Here is a 20,401-nt window from a genome sequence, read left to right as displayed (position 1 = left end):
CCCATCAGGTCGATAGATAAGTGCAACTTGAGTAGGCACCGCTAATGGCAAATTTAAAAGCCTTCAGGAGGAAGTATTAACAGATAGTTGCTTTTAATTAACGCGAATGGATTGAAAACGTGTTCTCGTCATGACGTGACATGAGTCACAGTTGTAAATCTACTTCATTTACCAATAAACCAGGTTTTTAATTGAAACGGAATGAAAACCTCAGCTCTGCCATATAAAGATTTACGCACTGCAGTAAGCGCGATCAATGCCACTGCTTTGAACTGGAAGCCATGCAAAGTATATCAAGCGACGAACTGATCCACCACGCCCGATGCGTCCGGTCCGCTGCGGGTTGAGGGTGACCCCAGAAAAGAAGTGTTCCCTCTGAGAACAAGCTAAGCCAGACCAGGTCCTCATCGTGCAAGAGAATCAGGGAGCACCGGGAGGGTGAAGAGCTACATGCAACCATTCATCACTGGAAATGTAATATACTGCAGCTCAAACATTACAGTAGCCAGAAGGGAAAAAACATAATATATTACTCGTTAACAAAAGGGCATGATGACATGTTTATTAATCCACATTTTAACACCTGTAGCAGTGATACTACCTTAGGGTCAAACTGATTCCTCTATTCTGCTGTATTCCTATAGAACAATCTACTCCACATGTCACCAAACCTTAAACATTTTCGTAAAGAAATGTTTTCATAGAAATATATCAGTCCACCTATGTTCTACCTGTTCCTCCTGGACTGGGCCGGGAAGGGGGGGTGGAGCCTAGCCCAGGTAACAATATAGCATAAGGCTGCTGTACACCCTGGATGGGAAGCCAATCATGGAAATAAATCATGGTTTAAAGGTCACATACTCCAGTTAACTATTCCATTTTAAAGTCTTCTGCATAAGTTGAATAGGGACCATTATTGATGGGCAGCTCCCATTCACGATATCAATGTTTCCTTGGGGACCCACAGACAGTCCACCTTTTTGCTTCCTCCCCTCAGAGGGAGCAGAAACATGGACTGACTGTGGATCCTATCCCTCGGAGGGAGCAGAAACATGGACTGACTGTGGGTCCTATCCCTCGGAGGGAGCAGAAACATGGACTGACTGTGGGTCCTATCCCTCGGAGGGAGCAGAAACATGGACTGACTGTGGGTCCTATCCCTCGGAGGGAGCAGAAACATGGACTGACTGTGGGTCCTATCCCTCGGAGGGAGCAGAAACATGGACTGACTGTGGGTCCTATCCTTTGGAGGGAGCAGAAACATGGACTGACTGTGGGTCCTATCCCTTGGAGGGAGCAGAAACATGGACTGACTGTGGGTCCTATCCCTTGGAGGGAGCAGAAACATGGACTGACTGTGGGTCCTAGCCCTCAGAGGGAGCAGAAACATGGACCGTCTGGAGTGCAGATTTCATGATATTCTGTGAGGATGGTCAACAGGACATAGCCAGCAGCTGCCAACTGCTCCAAATGAGGGGGAGCAGGATCGCCTCTCCTGGAAGAGCTTAAAGCTGCAGGCGGGAGGACACAGGGTAGGGGGGTGACTGCTGAGCGACCTGCTTCTGGTTCCTCTCCCTCAGACAGCTAAAAAAAGGCAGTGTTGCCTCTCTGCTGCCCAGCCACCGACAGTGAAGCGAGGACCAGCCAGTCTCCACACTCCAGCCACCCACAACCAGGGGCCCCTGAAGGGTATGGATACCCAGGCAGATTCTGGGGACCCAGCAATGTACACCTGTCAGTAGCAGCAGTAGGGTCACAACACAGATAGGAAAAAGATGCTAAATGACAAAGCATACCTGTTTTTATTTATTCAGTTGTTTCTTCCATGCAGTTACTCACAAAATAATCCTTCTCACAGGGCAGAGAACGTCACTAGCGTCATTTTAAAGACAGGAAAGTATTATCATTAATTAAGTAGCACTTCCAGTTTCTGAGATGCAACGGTCAAATCTGGAGTATGTTTTTCATGGCTTTATTGCAGCTCAGGTCAGAAGTGAGACTCGACACAGGCAGGAGCCGGCTGAGAATCATCGGCCCGTTCTCCATTAGACAGGCAAGGACTCTGTGCAGGTTTCCTCTGGTCCCGCCTTCCCCGGCCCTGCCTCTTCTGGCCCCGCCTCCCCTGGCCCCGCCTCCCCTGGCCCCGCCTCCCCTGGCCCCGCCTCCCCTGGCCCCACCTCCCCTGGCCCCGCCTCTTCTGGCCCCACCCCCTTCCTTAAGCTCCTCAGGCACTTGTCCAGCCGGCGCATGCACAGCGCCACGTCGTCGTGGGTGATTCCTATCGCAGAGGCGACGTTGAGGTAGGGGCGTGGGTAAGACTCCGAGTGGGACATGAAGCCCCTGAAAGTGTGACCGCTGATCACCTGCTCGCCGCCCAGCCGGACCACTCTGCAGAATAGACAAGAGCTTACGGTTGGTGCATGACATCTTATGCTGACTGACTCTGGATCAGCAGAACAGCAGCTTTAGGAACACATCCCAAGACAGGCTCTACTGTTGTACCACTGAGCAGATTAAAAATAAAATATGTGACCTCAGACACACAAACAAACAGTAAGTCATCCTAAACTGACTGACCATAATGGTACGATGTAAACTGATCCTAGATCAGTTTTTAAAGATTTAAAAAAAACTATCCCAGTGAGAGAGTTTATGAAAAATTTCTGTTAGGTCTATATTTAAGGCTCATACTGTTATGTTACATAATTGCCTGGTGTGAGAAAAGGCACAGTACTTGCAATTAAAAAAAAAACCTCAGACAAAATCCATGCAGTAAACAGGTTTAGAAAAAAAAATCTAGCTTTTGCAGAATTAAAAAGTGTGAGTTTTGGGCAAAGCCAATGCAGAGTTAAGTGGAGAAGGACTATTTCTGGTAACAGAATCCTGTCGATCTGCTAAGAACTGGCTGCCCCTGAGCCATGGTCTGTATGGCAAAATGAAATTCTGTAGCGCCTTTGCAGAGACTGGAGCAGCACCATCAGTACTAATGTAACTCGGTAAAGGTGCCTGTTTAAAATACAGACAGGGCCGAGACGCAGGGCAGGAGCCGCCCATCTACGCTCACCTGGCTCCAGACACCTGTCTGGTGAACATCATGGAGCCCAACTGTGTCACGGCATCCGGGCTCCGTGCCTGGAGGCTATCCAGGGACATCGCTGAGGGCCAGAGACAGCGGGTCAGTGGGCATGGGGCAGATCTTACGCAGCTTTGCCCCCCCCCTCTTTTTTTTATGACACATTTAGGAACCTGCATGCGGACCAATGAGATGCTTCATGCCAATTTTAAAGAACAATTGAGTCTTGAAGCTGAGTATTTATGATTTATACAATAGTGTGCATAGGTGTCTTAAAGGGGTAGCTCACCCCAAAACTGAGTTGTCTTAGAGGGGCTTTGGTGCTATTTATCAAGGTTGCTGTTGAATTTTTCTGGCTCTTTAATCACCACAGAATGAATGCCATTCACTCCCATTATATCCAAGGGAAGGCCGACATTTCTACGGCAGATATCTCCAAAGCTAAGGAACTCCCAGCAGACAATCTAGATGGATAGACAGCACCGAGGCCCCACTAAAATACATCGTTTGTCAGTTTTGGTGTGAGCCGCCCCTTTAAACCCATTAAATGTAAATACAGACACAGCACAAAATGGAATATCAATAAGCTGCGTGATCGTTACGTAAGAATGCATTTAGCCATTACGTCACTGTTTAGTTTCTCAGCGGGTCTCTGGTGGGGGCAATCAGGGCTGAAAAGGCAGAGGACAGCAGTTGGGGGGAGAGTGGGATCTGACCATGTTCTTGGGGTTACCTAGAGAGATGGGGTTGTGCGAGGTGTTGAGCAGTCTCTCCCCATGACCTTCAGCCAGCTTGCTCACCTCCTCCGCCAGGTGGGTGTACATCTCCTTCAGGCGACGCAGACGTGATGGAAGACAAGGTTCACACACATTGCCATCACATAAACCCCCCCCCCCCTGGCTGTCACACCCTCCTCTGTCATCCCTCCCCCTCTAATCTTTCGACAAGAGGAATTTATCGCTAATCTCGGCACCTCATGCCCGCGAGCGGCACGCAGGTCAGAACTCGGCTTGAAAATCCGATTTCAGGCCGCAGCCTTGGGCGTGCACAGAGGCCAGGCATCCAAACATCATCCAAGGTCAGAATGCTCAGCTGCACGGTCCTGCGTCACCACACATCTTTTTATACTTTGCCTGGAACTTTTTTTTTCCCCCCTCTCTTCTGTTGCCTCTACTTGTGCATCAAGTGAGCATTTAACATGCAATGGGAGAAGGCCATCTTGGGGGCGGAGGAGTCAGGTGACCAGGGTGGTTTGCGTCTCTAGCTTCAGCAAAACCCTCCCGAAATGTCTAGTGTCGCACCACCCTCCTTCTTGCCCCATTTCAGTTCGAAAACCAATATAAACCAGACTGCTGTGCACATCCTGATACCACATTAGCACTGCGCAGGACAAAAAGACCCACCATGTTAAGTCTACCTGTAACACTGTTGCTAAATGCTAAGCTCAGAGTTCATGTGTAATCATGCTGCGGATGGCAGCGCACAAAGCAAGTTTAAGGGAATGGTTCAGCTGGGACTAGGCGGGACTCTCACACACGTGCGGTTATGAGACCTGATCAGAAAGCACTCAGCTTAGGGGAGATGTTTGGCGCACCCCCAGCCCCTCCAATTACCTCCACCACTGGAATGTGAGCTCTGTCAGAGTACCGGGATTATAGGTGCATTACAATCCTGGGTGGTTTCTGGGAATAGCATCAAGCAAGGTACTGCCCTAAAGTTGGGGGCTGCGTTTTCTGTGACCGGAAGGTTGCTGGGTCGAGCCTCATCAGAAAAGCCGCATGCTTGTGGGCACTTAAGCAAGGCCTTTAACCCCCAGCTACAAGAGCACACTAACCCTGCAATGTGACCCCCCAAGCTTGATCTCACTCTATACAGTGCTGGAGAAAAAGAGGAGACCACTCTATATTTGTGAAAATCTACATCCTAAAATCCTGGTTTAACCTTGGTCTTCCAGGCAGAGGGCTACACTGCGAGGCAGGCTGCTTCCAGGCTCAAAGTGTCTAAGACAGCAGGACACAAGAACAAGGTGAAGCAGGAGACACTGGGAGTGACCAGAAACCAGTCAGGGAGAGGGCAGAAGCAACTTTCTAATGCCAGAGAAGAGTCACAAGTTATCTGGCAGTTTCGCCTAAATTGAAGGATGACCCCAGGTAACCTTCAAAAAGAATGGGAAATATTAAATGGTGAGAAGTGAACTGCTAGAACAATTCATAACAGGCTCCTAGAAGCAGGACTGGAGATCCATAAAGTAAAGGAGAAGCCCTTCACCAATGAGAAACACAGAAGCCAGGCTGGAGTTTGCAAAAAAAAGAAACGTATATTTTATATAGGTGCACACCCATATTTTGAGAAATGAATGAAACAGAAAATCTTCCTGTGGTCTCAATTTTTTCCAGAGCTCTACGTGTCTGTGTCCCACAGAAGGCAAAATGGGGTAGGCGAGAGCAGAATGACAATAAAATCCCGCTATAGTGGACTCGCTTATAACGGAATATCGTCTATAACGGACGAGGTCCGCTGGTCCCGGCTGTACACCTTTAAGAACATGCAGAAAAAGCATCGGATATAGCAGACTTGTATATAACGAAATTCCGCTTATAACGGTCAAACAATTTGGTCCCCAGGGCTGCTTTTTAGCTGTAGTTTTGTTCGCTATAACGGACATGCAGGCTCCGCCTACAAGGCGCGTGGCGTGCCGGTGATATCCAGCACAGATATGGAGTCGGGATTATTAATAGTCACGCATCTGGTCAGGTAAAGTTGGATTACTACATGTACAATATAATAATCTATAACACAAGTGTGTCTGCTGGGGTTTGGCATGAGTAAATGGCTTCCTGTAGTTGTGTTCTGGGCATACAGCAACTCTGGATATAAAGGACTTTGGATATAACGGACTGTTTTGCCAGGTCCCTTGAAAAACCTCAAACAAAATACATGCAGTAAATAGGCTTAGAAAAAAAAATCTCTTATATCTTATAACTGGATTTTATAACTGGATTTTACTGTATAAGAGATTAATAACATATCATGATTGTACTCTAAATTAAGCAGCAGAAGCTGTGTGGCTGATTGAATGTTGAAAATGGCACCTACAGGGTTAACGCTGATTGGGCCGTGACTCGTTGCCATGTAACAGAGAGCTGCAGAACCTGGCCAATGTTTTCACAGATACGGTGACCTTAAGATCAGACCGCCATGGCCAGGAACACAGGGCCCCTTATGGCAGAAGCTCAGTCAGAGGGATGCGTACAGCGATCAGTTAAATATAACATGAACCTCAACTGCTGCTCCTCCCCAGGTGACCTACAACCCAAACAGTGACGCACCTCAGAGCCGAAGTGTGACTCTGCACAGCTCACAGCAAATGTCAAACCTGGCGTGCGGGTCACAAGTGCGCCGATTGCGGGGTCGCTGTGAAATCCTTCTCCCCCAGAAGGACATGGGGCGGACTCATGCAACCGGCTTTCCTGCCTGTTTTGTGATAAGTGGGTGCAAATCTCACACCTTCCCGAAAAGAGGAACAGTTAGCGCTAAGACGACGGGCCGCGGACCTAATGCCGAGCCATTTTCTCCACCCCCTCTTGCTTAACGAGCAAGCGCCGGGATACAAGGCACCAAAATAGCTCTTCTTCACGTGGGGGGGTGAATGAAGCCTGGGGGGGGGGGGCAGGGCATCTGCTCACAGACTGCTCCCCTGGCTGCGGTCCAAGCTCACAGTGGGATGCGTTGTGATGCAGTCTGCACCATTGTCATGGGATGTGCGGGGCCACACCCCTTCAAAAATCCTACAGCCCCCTACCGCCCCCTACAGTCCACCAGCCAGCTCATACTTCACACAGACCATGAACAGCCCTGCTAGGAATTAATTAATGTTTAACTGAAATCTTCACCTTGATTGACTAAAAGTGAGAAATAGTGGCATATTGTGCTATGCAAGGCCTTAGGCTACTGAGCTCAAAACAGACTTATCTACCTTGAAGGCCCGTTTTAGTGGAGAATTCAATTTTTGGCTCTTGAATTATTCACAGTTGTTAGGTTTTAAGAGGATATAAGGGACCGTCTTATCCCTGCAGATGAGATCATATGTGAGCCGTATATGAAATATCGACGGGCTCTGAAAAAACTGATCGGCTGGGGGGGGGGGGTTTCTTTCTGTGTATTAACCTTCAGCGTATTCATACATCATCTGAAGCGGGGGGAGAGGCTTACCTTCCTTTCCTTCAGCAACTTTCTGTAGCCGTTGGCCCCCAGGGTCAGCAGGGTGATGAGCACATCCAGCGAAGGGGAAGCAGAGGCTCGACCTGGGGGCATGGAGCACCGTCACCCTCTGCTGGGGAAAATCAACGACCTACTCCAAAGACCTAAGGCCTCCACTGCACCAACTGCAGCGTGCATCACTCCTCAGTCTGCCAACATGGCCTGGGGTGGATGGACCACCCCCCCCCTTAAAGAAGCGGTTCCACTGATCTCCATAAAAAGAGACTCCAGGGAGCCATGTAATAATGGCAAGCTAATCGAAACAGGTCAAAGTCCAACCCCCTGCCCCAAAAAAAAAAAGAAAAAAAGAAGAGCACACACAGCTAATGCAGCTCATTCTGACAGAACTGGGGTGGTGGGGGGGGGTCAGCAGCAGCTCACAGCTAGAGGTGCGAACGACACCGCAACCTAAGGGAGACTTTCTGTGCGATATGACAGCATTACTGTCTGACCAAAGAGCTGCTCGTGGAAAAGTGGAGGTGGAGCTAAGACACTATATATATTACACACACAACACACAACAGCCATATTAAATCACCGATACGAAAAAGGCATCAGAAATGAGTAAGAGGTGTGGTATGACTCGCTAGAGTAAGCGACATACAGTATGCGAGTAACATACAGCAACATACAGTATCTGTGAGCCCTGGGGCGCTAAACTGCCAATACAGAAATGACCAGCCTTCAAAGTAGCTCTATTGAGACAAGATTATAGCGAGCAGGCAGATCGTGCAAAGAAACATCCAAGCTATCTAGAAATTGAATATCTATACCTCACAGGCCTCTATTGCAGCAAGGGAGAGAGGAAACACGACGCGTTCAGGCGCACGCATGCATACGCACACACACACACACACACACACACACACACACACACACAGAAATACAGTAGCAAACAATCTGCAGTACAGCCTGCCAGGACTGCAAAAAAGAAAAGCAAAAGGCAAGCATTATGTAGCCCTGAGTAAGTCGCCTGTAAAGCACTATCATTGATACATATACAAATATCATAGAAACGTGGCATCAGTACCCAGAGAGACGTCCTGAACATACTGGATTATACCTAATGCCATTGCAACTAGTAGTACCTAATAGTTGCATTTATTTAGTAAATTACCTCAACATATCATCTCACGCACGAATGAGATCAACAACTTTATGTTATGTTATAGTTTGGCAGCAAAATTCTTTTGTGATAAGTGGGAGATAAAACCCTAATAAGGACAATAAGAGGAATCAAGTTATACAAGTTACAGTAGTAGAAGGTCCGTTAGCACAGGCATGTTGCACCCAAACAAAGGCAGAGATGCTGGCACCTGCTTACCAGGGTACATGCGGCTGATCTCCTGAATGAAGGGCTCACTGAAGCCAGCTATTATGGCGCCACCTACTGGAACCATGAAGTTCTTGTCGAGACTTTGTACAAACGCGTCTATTCTTCCAACACGAGCTCCCTGGGGCCATTTTAAAGGAATTATTAAAACAGAAAAAGAGAAATAAGCATGTTAAAACTGTACCTAAAACGCCTATACTTTACAGTTTCTTATACAGATTTACTGTAGCTATGACTAGCCTCACAGGAAAATCAGCAGTGCTTGGAGCAATTGATTTGAATAGCCCTGATCTAAATGGATTAAGGCAGGTGTCTAAAAACCTCAACTGAAGTTCACGATGCAAAACCAGGGAATATATTAAGCATGACTGCCAAAGGATATGCAATAAAATTTAAAGTGAAACCAACACAGGTGCGGAGGCATGAGCAGCACTCACCTGCTGAATAAGGTGCATGCACTTGGAGGACTGCACACCGTACGCGTTGTTCACTATGTGAGGGACGCCGTATTTCGCACACATTGCAGACAACTCTTCCAACCTGCAACGTTAAAGGGGAGAAATTTGTCTCTCTGAATGATTACGATATTTCTGTGGAAACAGACAGTTCCGCAAAAAGAGCAGAGACTTTTTTTTTAAACCTTCCATGTTTATCTTGGGATATTATTGATGAATGGAGTGTTGTAGTCAGTTGAACGGTACGACAAAGGACTTTCCTTTGGGGCTTAACCCGGAGGGTGTTTCCTACAGTGCCACCTACTGTTCACAGCAGGTCGTGCAGGTAGCAGGTACCTGTCAGGGACGCGGGGGGCGAAGCAGGACGTGGTGGAGTGGATGCACAGGACACTCTCGGCACCCAGCTCCTGGATCTTCCTCTCTACCGCCTCCAGATCTGTTCGCAGCTCATCACCTTCCAGCAAGTTCTCCACCACCACAGGCTCAAAACCTGCCCGGCACCCGGCCCCCACCCAACCCAAAGAACATCAGGGAACAGCCAGGTAAACGCGCAGCTCCTGTTTAAAGCAAACTATGGAAATGCAAAAAAAGTGCAGACTTAGATGCATAGACAAGCTCACGACTCATTCCCTACACAGAAGATCTGCACTATTTGCCTAATTATTCAAACCACAACAGGAAAGGAAATGTATTGGGACTATTTCTCTTGTTTCGGGCTTTTCTGCTTTACACTCCGGACAGTATAATGCTTCCACCCAAGTCCTGATCGACCGAGAGCAACAACACCAATCCTGAAAATGACCTGCGCAGAATCGTAGCTCCAGAAATGCAGGAAAACTGCAGTATATACAGTGTCACTGCAGCTGGAATGATGCACATCACATCCAAGTAACCTATAGCTCAACAAGTAGAGTGTTGCTCTTATAATGCAAAGGTCATAGGTTCAAATCCCAAAAGCCCACATAAATTACAAACATAAAATTGGAAAGCATCAGACGAATGTAATGAAAACCAAACAGGAAAATGACAATGAAAGCAGTCATTCGATTACTCGACCTTAGCTCTTCATTTCTTAGCAGATCCCGGCTTTTTTTTGATGGTTACTCGACAGGAAATCAAGTTGTTTAGGTGTTTCTGTTTATTTCACTTTGTGACTGAGCTCTATAGAGTGGCGGGGCCTTGCTGAAGGTGGACGGGGCTCCTCGCTCACCTGCCGTGACCATGGCTTTGAAGCAGGACTTCTGGTCAATGCGCGGCCAGATGATGTAACGCGCCTTGGGCCGGCGATGCCTCAGGGTCAGGAAGCACAGTGTCAGGCTCATGCCCGTCGCCATGGGCACCACGAAGCAGCTGGAGGCGCTTCGCACACCTGCGGTGTCACAGACGAGCAATAGTGTCACAGACGAGCAATAGTGTCACAGACGAGCAATAGTGTCACAGACGAGCAATAGTGTCACAGACAAGCAATAGTGTCACAGACAAGCAATAGTGTCACAGACGGGCAAACCATCAGCTGTAAGGAGCTCTGCCTCATCTGCACAGACCCCAATAACCACCCAGACTGTTCATATCAAAAAGCAAAAGTTGCAAAAGTGAAGCAGAACTTCACTGTTGGTAAAGTGAACTATATTAGACTTTTATCAACTAAATTCAAATCTGGTCCTCGATTCTAAATCCAGGCCATGTGTTCAGTTCTTCCAGGTAGTTGGTTTAATAATTACTGATTCTGACTGGGCACAGAGGCTTCACAGGTAGGAAAATCAGCAGTGCTTGGACATGGAGGACCATGATTTGACCCTGATCTAAATGGATAAAGGCAGGTGTCTAACAACCTCAACGCACCAGCCATTCTTAGAACATCCAGCACCACGGAGTTGGTGAGCTTGTTCAGCAGGCTCGAACCCGCAGCCTTTGGCTGGATGGCAGCGATGTCCCCAGAGCGGCCAATCCCATGGATGAGCCTACAGAAAGAAGCACTCAGCACTTAATTCTACCAATGAAATTGACTACATTACTATAGTAAGAAAAACAGGTTAATCACCAGCCCAGTTAGACGTGAAGTTTGCAGGATACAAAAGCTGCTTTGTATTAACACTTTTTGAACCACCCTCAGCGATGAGACTGAGCTCACCTATAGTGCCTCCGGGCCACCAGGCTGGACGCCACCCTGCCCTCTCGCTCCCCGACCCCACAGTTCCCCAGGAAGTTGTTGCTGTCCATCACCGCCAGCTCGTTCAGGAAGAGCTCGACCGTGCTCTCACTCCAGCCCTCTTCTGGACACTTTCCCTTCGGAGACAATTAAATGCCGCAGCCTGTTACACGTCTTCTAGTTGGAAATGACTTGTATTCACGTTATTGCGATTTACTATACAATTCTCATTCATGACCATCGGTTCTTACAAGAGGTCCCCTGCTAGCGAGCCCTCATGTTAAAGCTTAAGCGCTGTATGTAACGGTACCTGTTCCAGCAGCAGTCTGATCAGCTGTTCATGACTGCGACGTGCCTGCAATCCCTGCCTTATGTACGAGGCCGACACAATCTTCTCACTTATCGAAAAGTTTTCACTGTTCATTTTTGCCTAGATGAAATAAAGCAATTTACATTAAAAAAAAAAATTCAATATATAACTTGGGTGGCTGAACAGACAGACGGAAATGTGATTTTGCATGAAATAAATACGACATTTGTTCTAATTTAAGTAATCGTTAAGTACTAAAGTTTCACTTGACTATTCGCACACATCGCTGAAGCTATCTATGTTATCAACTTTTAAAATGTGGTTTAGAGAAGTGAGGAAATAATACGCTAATCCCTTTAAAAGCTATTATTCTAAAGTTAAAAGCGTGGTAGTTAAATAGAAAAAAACTGCTACCGAATCTGCTACAACTTCCACCTTTGCACCGTGACAGTTGCCGAAAAGAAACATTAACAGGCGCAGGATATAAACGTCACAGAGCGCCGTAATGTGTGCCGAGACGGCCGTCGCCATAGTTACGAGACGCTTTCTATCCGATGACGTTTTCAGTGACACCCCAGCTATGAAAATTACAATCTGCCCTTGTCGGTTTTTATATATAAATCTGCTGCAAAGGCAGTACAAAATTTAATAACTACAACAAGTAATAATAATAATAATAATGATGATGATGGTGATTATAATAATGAAGTAGTTGACCTCCGTTAAAAGTGGCTCATATTTATCATTTTAGAGAGAATCTGAGGCTAAGATACGCCCTTGGAAAACGATCTCCACCTATGAGCTATGGTTAAAGCCTAAAAGAAAACCGTCAGGGGTATAAGTAGCCAAAATGACTATGCTGTGGTTGGTGGGATCACTGCAGGATGAGAAATTTGGAGATCCGGTGGGAACTTGAAATAGAGCTGCTGCTCCTTCGGATTGAGAAGAGTCAGCTGAGGTAGTGGGACCTGTTCCAAGAGTGCCCTGCTGGGCGAAGGCGGCGGGGGTGGACCTGGGACATGCAGGAAGGATCATATCTCCAAGCTGGGTTGGTAACATCTGGGGATCCTCCAGAATAAAATGGAGTCTGTGACCTTGTCCTGATCTGACCTGCTCAGCCACTGTGTCACTGACAATGTGAAGATGAAGAATATGATAATGACATATGGTTTATGTTATAACCATGTTGCAAGAAGCATTCGGTGGCTTTCATCCTGTTTAATTAAAGTCGTACTTGCATTTCAGTAATTAAGTTATTTAAAAAGTGTATGTGAAGTATGTTAAAAATATATAGAATAGGTTCTTCAGGACAGGCTTCTAATCCGTCCACATTAATGCTTTCACAAAGAAAAATACCCTTTTATTAATTCGCTTTATTATTCATTCTAATTTAAAAAGTTTCCAGGTAATAGATATTTACGTTTATGTTTTTTACTGTTTCATTGAAAGAAAGGACAACTGATTGGAATGTGGATAGATGTATTTCAAGAACATTCCTCTCATTGATTTCACATCTGTCTGAGGACTCCAGAAAGCACATCAAAATACTGGTGCTTGGCCGATCTGCATTCGGTTGTCGTGCTGTTGAGCTCGCACCCATCTTCAGGTCGTCTCTTTGACTGTCTGGCTGCGTCTCGTCCCTCGTCTGGCATCGAGCAGAATCTCGGGAGCCAGTGCCGGGCTGCCATGCATGCCTCACACGGCCCAAAGCACCGATGACAGCTCGCCACATTCTACATGCCTTTTCTTAAAGACACACGTACCGCGGCCACGTCATGGAAAACAAGAAAAAAAGAACGATTTCATGCTATAGTGCTCATGTTTTCACACCCAAGCTACTCCTCTCCTGTAAAGCCTCAAAGACAGACAGGCAGATTGTCTTCAAAAAGGATATAGGTGCAAATCCGTGCTCAGTTTGCTGCATTTACTTCAGCAACCCCTGCAACTCCCACGGGATGACAAATTTCCAAAGCCATAGATACATAGCCTGAGGATTTTCCGTCCATCCATCCATCTTCCGACTGCTTATCCAACTGATCCATGTAGACATTGCCATTTAATTTATATGCTATTTACACAGTGCCGCCTGTCTGTCACTTTGGGTGTGTATACATAATGACCTTCGAGACTCACACTCTGCATACCCATAAGGCCCCATGACGGGGGCCTTTATTTACAGATATTTACAAACAATTTCTGTTTTCGGCTCTGACTTCCTCCCAACTGGCCCCCAATATAGTTTATCAGACTGCAGTGGTATTTCTCACTCACTGGCCATCATTCAGCATGCAGACATCAAGGAGACCTCAAAAAACAGAACAGGTTCGGCTCAATATTTTTAGTTATATGTTCAAAAAGGCTCGTGTTACAATGCTATTAGCTCACTATTCTTTTGCTCAGTAGATTCTAGTATCCAAACCTGCTTAAAGAGCAACCTATTAGGGCTGGCTATTTCCTCACAGATCCAGGTCTTTAAGTAAAACTTTGCAGTTTTACACCTGTAGCCTTGCTACAGTGTCCAGTTATACAAGTGAGGAAAATTACAAGATTATCTCCTTTATAATCTGGAGGTTGCAAAGTACCCTGAGATCTGATTAACATTTCAGCGTGAGGTTACTCCATTCCTCAAACGACAAACATGATCACAGCAGCAAGGAATTAATAAATTCATGCACCAGGTTAAAACCTTTCACTTTCTTATATCAAATTCCTTCCAAATGGCACCTGCTGCTGTGCCTCTGAAGGAGGAACCAAGCCCAGCATTATGCAGCCATGGTAAAGATGACATGAACTGCCAAAACACTCCACATTCATATAGATCAGTGTTTTCCAATCCAGTCATTGAGGATCCCGCAGATAGTCCACGTTTTGCTCCCTCCCAGCTCTCTGCCAGACAGTCCACATTTCTGCAAATTCGTGGACTGCTTAGGGACCCCTGAGGGCTGGATTGGGAAACACCAATCTACATAAATGTGGAGTGTTTTGGCACCTCATGCCATCTCTACTACTGCTGCCTAAATGTGGACTGTCTAGCAGGGAGCTGGGAGGGAGGTAAAACGTGGTCTGTCTGGGGTCTCCAAGGACCGGGTTGAGAAACAGGGATGTAGATGAAAGTGTATAGTAATGAAGTGTCATGGAGTAAAAACCTAGTGCAAACCTGTAGGGTCTCATAATGACCTACATGCAGGCATGACCTTTGCGGCCTTGTGTGGAATTACCCTGGGAAAAGTCCAGCAAGACTTGCCAGAGAGATTGATGAGAAGTGCATCATGGCATATGGTGGAATGCTGAGGCGCCTCGCTGGAGTTGGTTTGTGTGTCAGACACACAGCGATGGGTTCTGTGGTTAAAGGTTTTGACCTCACAACTATCTGGATATCCTCTCCTTCATCATCAGGTTAACACTTTTATGAATCATTATCAGGAATATCTCTGTGTGTGTATGTGTGTGTTTCATCTCTCTGTGTTTCCCCCTACACCACATATCCATTAATAGCAAAATGAGTAATACGAGCATACAGGAATTGCCTGTTAACATAATGCAGGTGTGATTAACCAAAAACAAATAGGAAAGCTTGCAAATGATATTGGTGGTTACTAGGTATAGTAAAGTGCTAATTAAGATGCTTGGAAATTCTGTCAGTAGGTGACAGCTCTTACCAAACATCAGAAGACATCGGAGGAATCATTTTCACTCAAGTAAAAATGCCAAAAATAAAGTCCCATTATCAGCTCTTAGCCTGGAGTCCATAGGTACCTCAAAGAGTCCTGCGGTTACAAATGAAGGTAGAAGCACAGGATGAAAAGGCGCCATCAGGTGGTGGGATGGGGGAAAAAAAATCTTCTCTGGTTAATTATTGCACTGCATGTTTTTGTAGCTTTGATTTTGTAGAGTCGCTTTTTGTAGTACGTGTTAGTGTTTAGCACGTTAGGCAGGCCCTTAGGCTAGTTCTGAGGATGAACTGCAGCTCAGTTTTGATTAATACTGTAGTAGCCATGATTTAACACCTGCCATTTTAATGAGGCCACTGAAAGTAACTGATCTCCCTGGACTTGTGGAGGCAGGTCTAGTTTTTTAAATAGCTGTCTAATTTTATCCTGTCTGTTGAGTGGGTAGGAGGTGGGTGTATCTGAACCTGAACTTAAGTTCCTTTATGAGGAGTGAAGCTGGATAACGGACACTAAGCTAAGGCTGCACCTCCTCAGAGGAATGGAAAGCACCGGAAGGAGGCTGCGTACCTCCACAACCTCCCTCACCTACAGATCATATCCTCAGTGGTGCAGAAGCATTGGGATGGTATTAGATTTACAGCATTATTACGGTGTCTCATTGCATTATCATTTCCAAAATTATTTACAGCTTTTCTTATCCATTTATAATGAATCCAGTGAACATCTGAGCAATTCAGTACAACTGCACTGCTTCTCCTGCTACTCAAGCCAGCAGCCTTCAGGCTGCAAGTGACTCCATCTCCTGCAAGGAGGCCAGCAGCACCATCCACTTCGGAATTAGGAGATTCTCATTCTGACTCATCCAGCATGATTTAATCTGCCTTATAATTTACGGTGAGGTATCTGACACGGGTCTGGCGCAGAGACTATCTATTTATACTGATCTGCTTTCCCACAGTAAAGATTAAGTCACGATGAAATCACTCCTTGGGGACAACAGGGAGAATTCAAAGGGATAGAGAAAGCAGGTGAATCGAACAGGTGAAATATCTGTCATAGTCAACCTAACAGCTAAAAGGCTTTTCTTACTATTTTTTAGCTGTTTTTTTAGTAGAAGTAAGTTGTTTGGGGGATCAAATGCTGCTCTAGTTCTGTGTGTACAGAGTTTGTATGTTTACGTGTTGTTGTGCCAGATATCCCTTGCGGTATATAGTGAAATGATTTGGTGCCGCTCTATTTGCCCGCAGTCTGCGAATGCTTGTGCTCTGACTCGGTTCCTCCTTGTGCCCTTTGCTGCCTGAAATGCAGGCCTCTTTTTTTCACCCTGTGCTGGAGTGGTTAGAAGATGGACGGGTGGACGTTTTGGCACTGGACCCGCACCTGGCATGTTCAGAACCACATGGCGTTCTGTAGAGCAAGAACAGTGAGTAGGTTTTGCTAAACTTATAAAGGACAAGTAATAATGTTAACCTCCTAATAATATGCTACTGGGCGTATTTATTAACCAGTTTAATTGATACATCACCCTGCGTGGTGTAATTTACATTGCTAGACATCCTCCAAATCACAGCCAACAAGACCTGAAGAAAGATCACTGTGTCTGCCAGAAGGGGGCGGGGTAACTCACACCTGGTCAGTGCCTCCATCTGGTGGTGATGAAAGACCACGAGAACCGAAAGGGCAGCAGAAGCATGTTTATGCATTTGGTAGAATAATGATTGTCCCCCTAGTGGTAATTCTGCAAAATTCATTATGTTAAGGCATCAAATCCATTAAATCTGCTTGGAATGATCATGTCACAAAAGAACAGCGGTGGATAGATCAGATTCAGAAAGTAAAAATCCAGGCCAGGATTTTGTTTCAAACAACCAGTTGCATACTCTGTGACTGTGACTCTTTATGTTCAACTGGTTGGCTAAAACAAAACCTCGGTCTGGATTTTTACACTCTGGATCTGAACTGTCCACTTATGCAAATAAGTGCAACTTGTGATTCACTGATGCTGTGGCACTGATGCTGTTTTCTCCTGTGTTCCAGAGCTACAGTAGTCTTGGTGCATTACTTTCAGCATGGAACTCTGGGTAATGGTTTTATTTACCCAAAAAAGTACCGGATAGCATTCCTTCCAAATCATGTTACTAAACATGTTACTTAAGTAACAGTAAGGTACATTCCTAATGAGGTGCAGAGATACACATGCAGTAGTTTGCCCGACTCCAGAGCATAGCAGAATCACACTGCTTTTTCACTTGAACGTCTTTCTAGCACATATTCTGTGCAAGGAATCCACTTCTACAACAGTAGTCAGGAGTAAGCTATTAATGTAGCTCCTGTCAGTTTTCATGTGACCCTGACAAACTGGTCCAGATTCTGGTCAATATTTTATTGGGCCAACATTTACATTATTTACAGCAAAATAAGTATAGTGTGCATTGTTATATTAATGATGATGATGAAATTCATATACATGACAGGTTTTCTTTATTTTTACAATTTTATTAGGGCTGGGACTTTAATTTCGATTAATTAATTACGGACAAATAACGAATTAAAAGAATTAACGCATTTTATTCGCACTATTCTGTCTTTGCTAATGTGAGTGCGCAGTTTTTAGCTTGACAGATAGCTAACACGCTCCTTCAATAAACATCCGGGAAGCTAATCTTGCAGTTTGAGATGTTTACTAAAAGAGGCACTGTGAAACTGAACACATAATACATATTTTACAACTCAAATAATACACAATAAATACTTTGCACTTACATGCGGTTAAATTAACTAGCGACTAGCGGGATGCTAATATAACGTTGTAAATCCCTTTGGTGCGCTTGCGCGATTAGCACTTCAGTGTTTATATTACCTTTTTACAGATCGTGAACCACTTAACAGCTTATCAGGTAAGTATTTAAGGTAAGTAATTATACCATTTTAGATGGTAGACATAGCACTTTATCTTGAACTGTTGGTGTGTTTATTTTTGGCCAGGGATACTTGAGGGAATTTTTGACTGAAATGGAATTGTTTGGTTTTTCATACACGATGTTGAAATATGGGAGCAGCTGTCAGTCAGTACTTTAACATTTTTGGTCAAAATTTCCAGTGTTCTGAAAAGAGTTTGCTCTGTGTTTTCTGCACTCATCTATTGGTCTGTTTAGTAGACTGATGGGATCAACCAAACTTAAATTTATTATTCTCGTGTGAAAATTGAAATGTGATTAATTTCGATAAATTAATTACAAAGCTTCTAATTAATTGGATTTTTTTTTTTATCAAGTCCCAACCCTAAATTTTATATATTGTAGGATAAAAGAGAAGACATCAGCATTCTGAAAATACCACTGTGGAGTTATACAGTGCTTATAGTAGTGATAATTAAAGCAAAACTTACAAAAAAATTGTATATTTTAGATTTGTCGAAGTAGCCACCCTTTGCCTTGATGTCTGCCCCGCCCACCAAATTGCCCTCACGGAGGAGGTCCCTAACCCTGACCTCGCATCATTTCCACAGTTTCTCTCTTTTTTTGGGTAGCCATCCAGCCCCTATATAAACCCGCTTGGTACCTTTCCCTTGTGTGACATGCTATACGTGTAATACTGTTTCAACTTGCACTACAAAGTATGACCTTTTTGTTTGTTCTTGCACTAGTTTAATTTATACGTTAATTTCATGTCATAACACATCATGCGCATGCATCTTTTTGCATTTTTGTTTCCGTTCCTATCTTTACACATGATTTTTGAAGAGTTTCTCCTTTATGTCTTGTAACATTGTCATGTACTTCATATTTGGCACTGAATCACAAAAAGGATTCTGGTATGTTTGTACGTGCTGGCAATAGTGTTTTCTGTGATTCTAGTCATTCCCTCGGCCGGAACCATGAGGTAGCCACCTGGAAAGCGTTCCTGACCATCTTGAAGGAGTTTCAACATATGCTGAGCACTTGCTGGATATTTTTCCTCTATTTTCTGATCAAACTGACCACAAACCATCTCTACTGGCTGATTTCGGTGGCCGGGACATTTATGACAGCATTTTTCTTTTTGCCAAATCTCTCTTAGCCTGGAGGTGTGTTTTGACTCATTGCTGTATTGGAAAGACAAAAAATGCTTTGACTGGTATTGCATTGCACATGGCATTTAAGCCAACAATGTACAGCAGACCAATATTTATTTCTGCTTTGGCCTTATCGATAATTCATTAAAATGTAATTTGCTGTTCAAGATTCAAGAGGTTTATTCGTAAGCTCTGGAATCTTGAATAGTAAATTATATTTGAATCATAAATTGCAGAAGTGAAATGAAACCTCTGCTTGTTTTCCAAATCGTTCTACTTGTTCCGCAACTCCATGCATCAGAAATGATGATGTAGATTTTCAATTTAGCACTTCGCATGACTGGGCTTCAGAGTCTAAATTTAGCCACCGTACTGCAGCCTGTGCTCTCCTCATTAGAGAGCAGCCACCTGCAATCACTATGACAGATGAAGGTTTTCTCTTGTCAATCTTACGGACTAAAGGTCGCACCCCATGTTGTGCCTACATCCGATACCTGTATGCTGGTTCCAGGTAATTCATACAATTTTCCCTGTACCCTGGCAGAACAATAATTCTTTTCTGGGAAAAATGCATTAATTAAATACCATCAAGAGATAGTCATTGAGACTAGAAATGAGCCATTGTAAAATAGACTCTGTTGCCATAGCAAAGAACCTTTGAGCAAATCTCCTTAGTGTGTATGTTAATATCGTTGAGGACCACATTATATTGTGATGACAATGCATCAAGCTCAGTTTACCAGCTGGTCAACTGCTACCAGCTGGTAAACTTGAATATGGTTATTTATCCATCCATCTATCCGTTCATTTGCTTGTTTGTTTACTTGTTTGTTTGTTCAGGTATTTGTCTGTTTTTATTCATTCATTTGTTTGGAATAATGAAGCACAATCACGTTTGTAAATTGTTTAAATAGTTTTTATCTGTGAAATAACTGACTTTCCATTTTTCAATAAGAGCTATATCACCCATTTCTCATGAGGTTCTACACAAAAGTGCAACTGATGTGACCGGAGCAGGGAACTGACCCAAGCCTTCGTCACGGCCCACTGAAAGGTGCTTATTTGGATTAAAGTTATTAAACCCTCCCTAGCAGGT

At 44.8% G+C, this 20,401-nt stretch overlaps 1 protein-coding gene and 1 long non-coding RNA gene across 3 annotated transcripts; one reads left to right on the top strand and one right to left on the bottom strand.

The window, feature by feature from the left end:
- Positions 1–2,045: 2,045 nt before the first annotated feature.
- sepsecs (Sep (O-phosphoserine) tRNA:Sec (selenocysteine) tRNA synthase) lies at positions 2,046–12,099 on the bottom strand. The gene is made up of 13 exons (XM_048971659.1): positions 11,995–12,099; positions 11,581–11,700; positions 11,253–11,407; positions 10,964–11,082; positions 10,332–10,490; positions 9,458–9,611; positions 9,104–9,206; positions 8,658–8,787; positions 7,286–7,377; positions 3,807–3,900; positions 3,065–3,155; positions 2,208–2,388; positions 2,046–2,177 (listed from the first exon to the last, which is right to left on the bottom strand). The coding sequence occupies exons 1-13, from the start codon at positions 12,046–12,048 to the stop codon at positions 2,046–2,048; spliced, it is 1,584 nt and encodes a 527-aa protein (XP_048827616.1). The 5' UTR covers positions 12,049–12,099.
- A 4,061-nt stretch (positions 12,100–16,160) lies between these two features.
- Positions 16,161–20,127, top strand: LOC125705138 (uncharacterized). 2 transcript variants are annotated; one of them, XR_007381441.1, is made up of 6 exons: positions 16,165–16,292; positions 16,560–16,674; positions 16,804–16,883; positions 17,289–17,332; positions 18,122–18,776; positions 19,109–20,127. It is a non-coding gene; the product is annotated as an uncharacterized LOC125705138 (long non-coding RNA). The 2 variants fall into 2 exon arrangements; XR_007381440.1 differs by having other exon boundaries at positions 16,161–16,292; positions 16,804–17,332.
- The last annotated feature ends 274 nt before the right edge of the window (positions 20,128–20,401 follow it).

The sequence above is a fragment of the Brienomyrus brachyistius genome, chromosome 12 (assembly GCF_023856365.1).
Source record: "Brienomyrus brachyistius isolate T26 chromosome 12, BBRACH_0.4, whole genome shotgun sequence".
Classification (NCBI taxonomy): Eukaryota; Metazoa; Chordata; class Actinopteri; order Osteoglossiformes; family Mormyridae; genus Brienomyrus; species Brienomyrus brachyistius.
The sequence above is the reverse complement of the archived record's forward strand: the minus strand, read 5'-3'. Positions and strand labels throughout refer to the sequence as shown.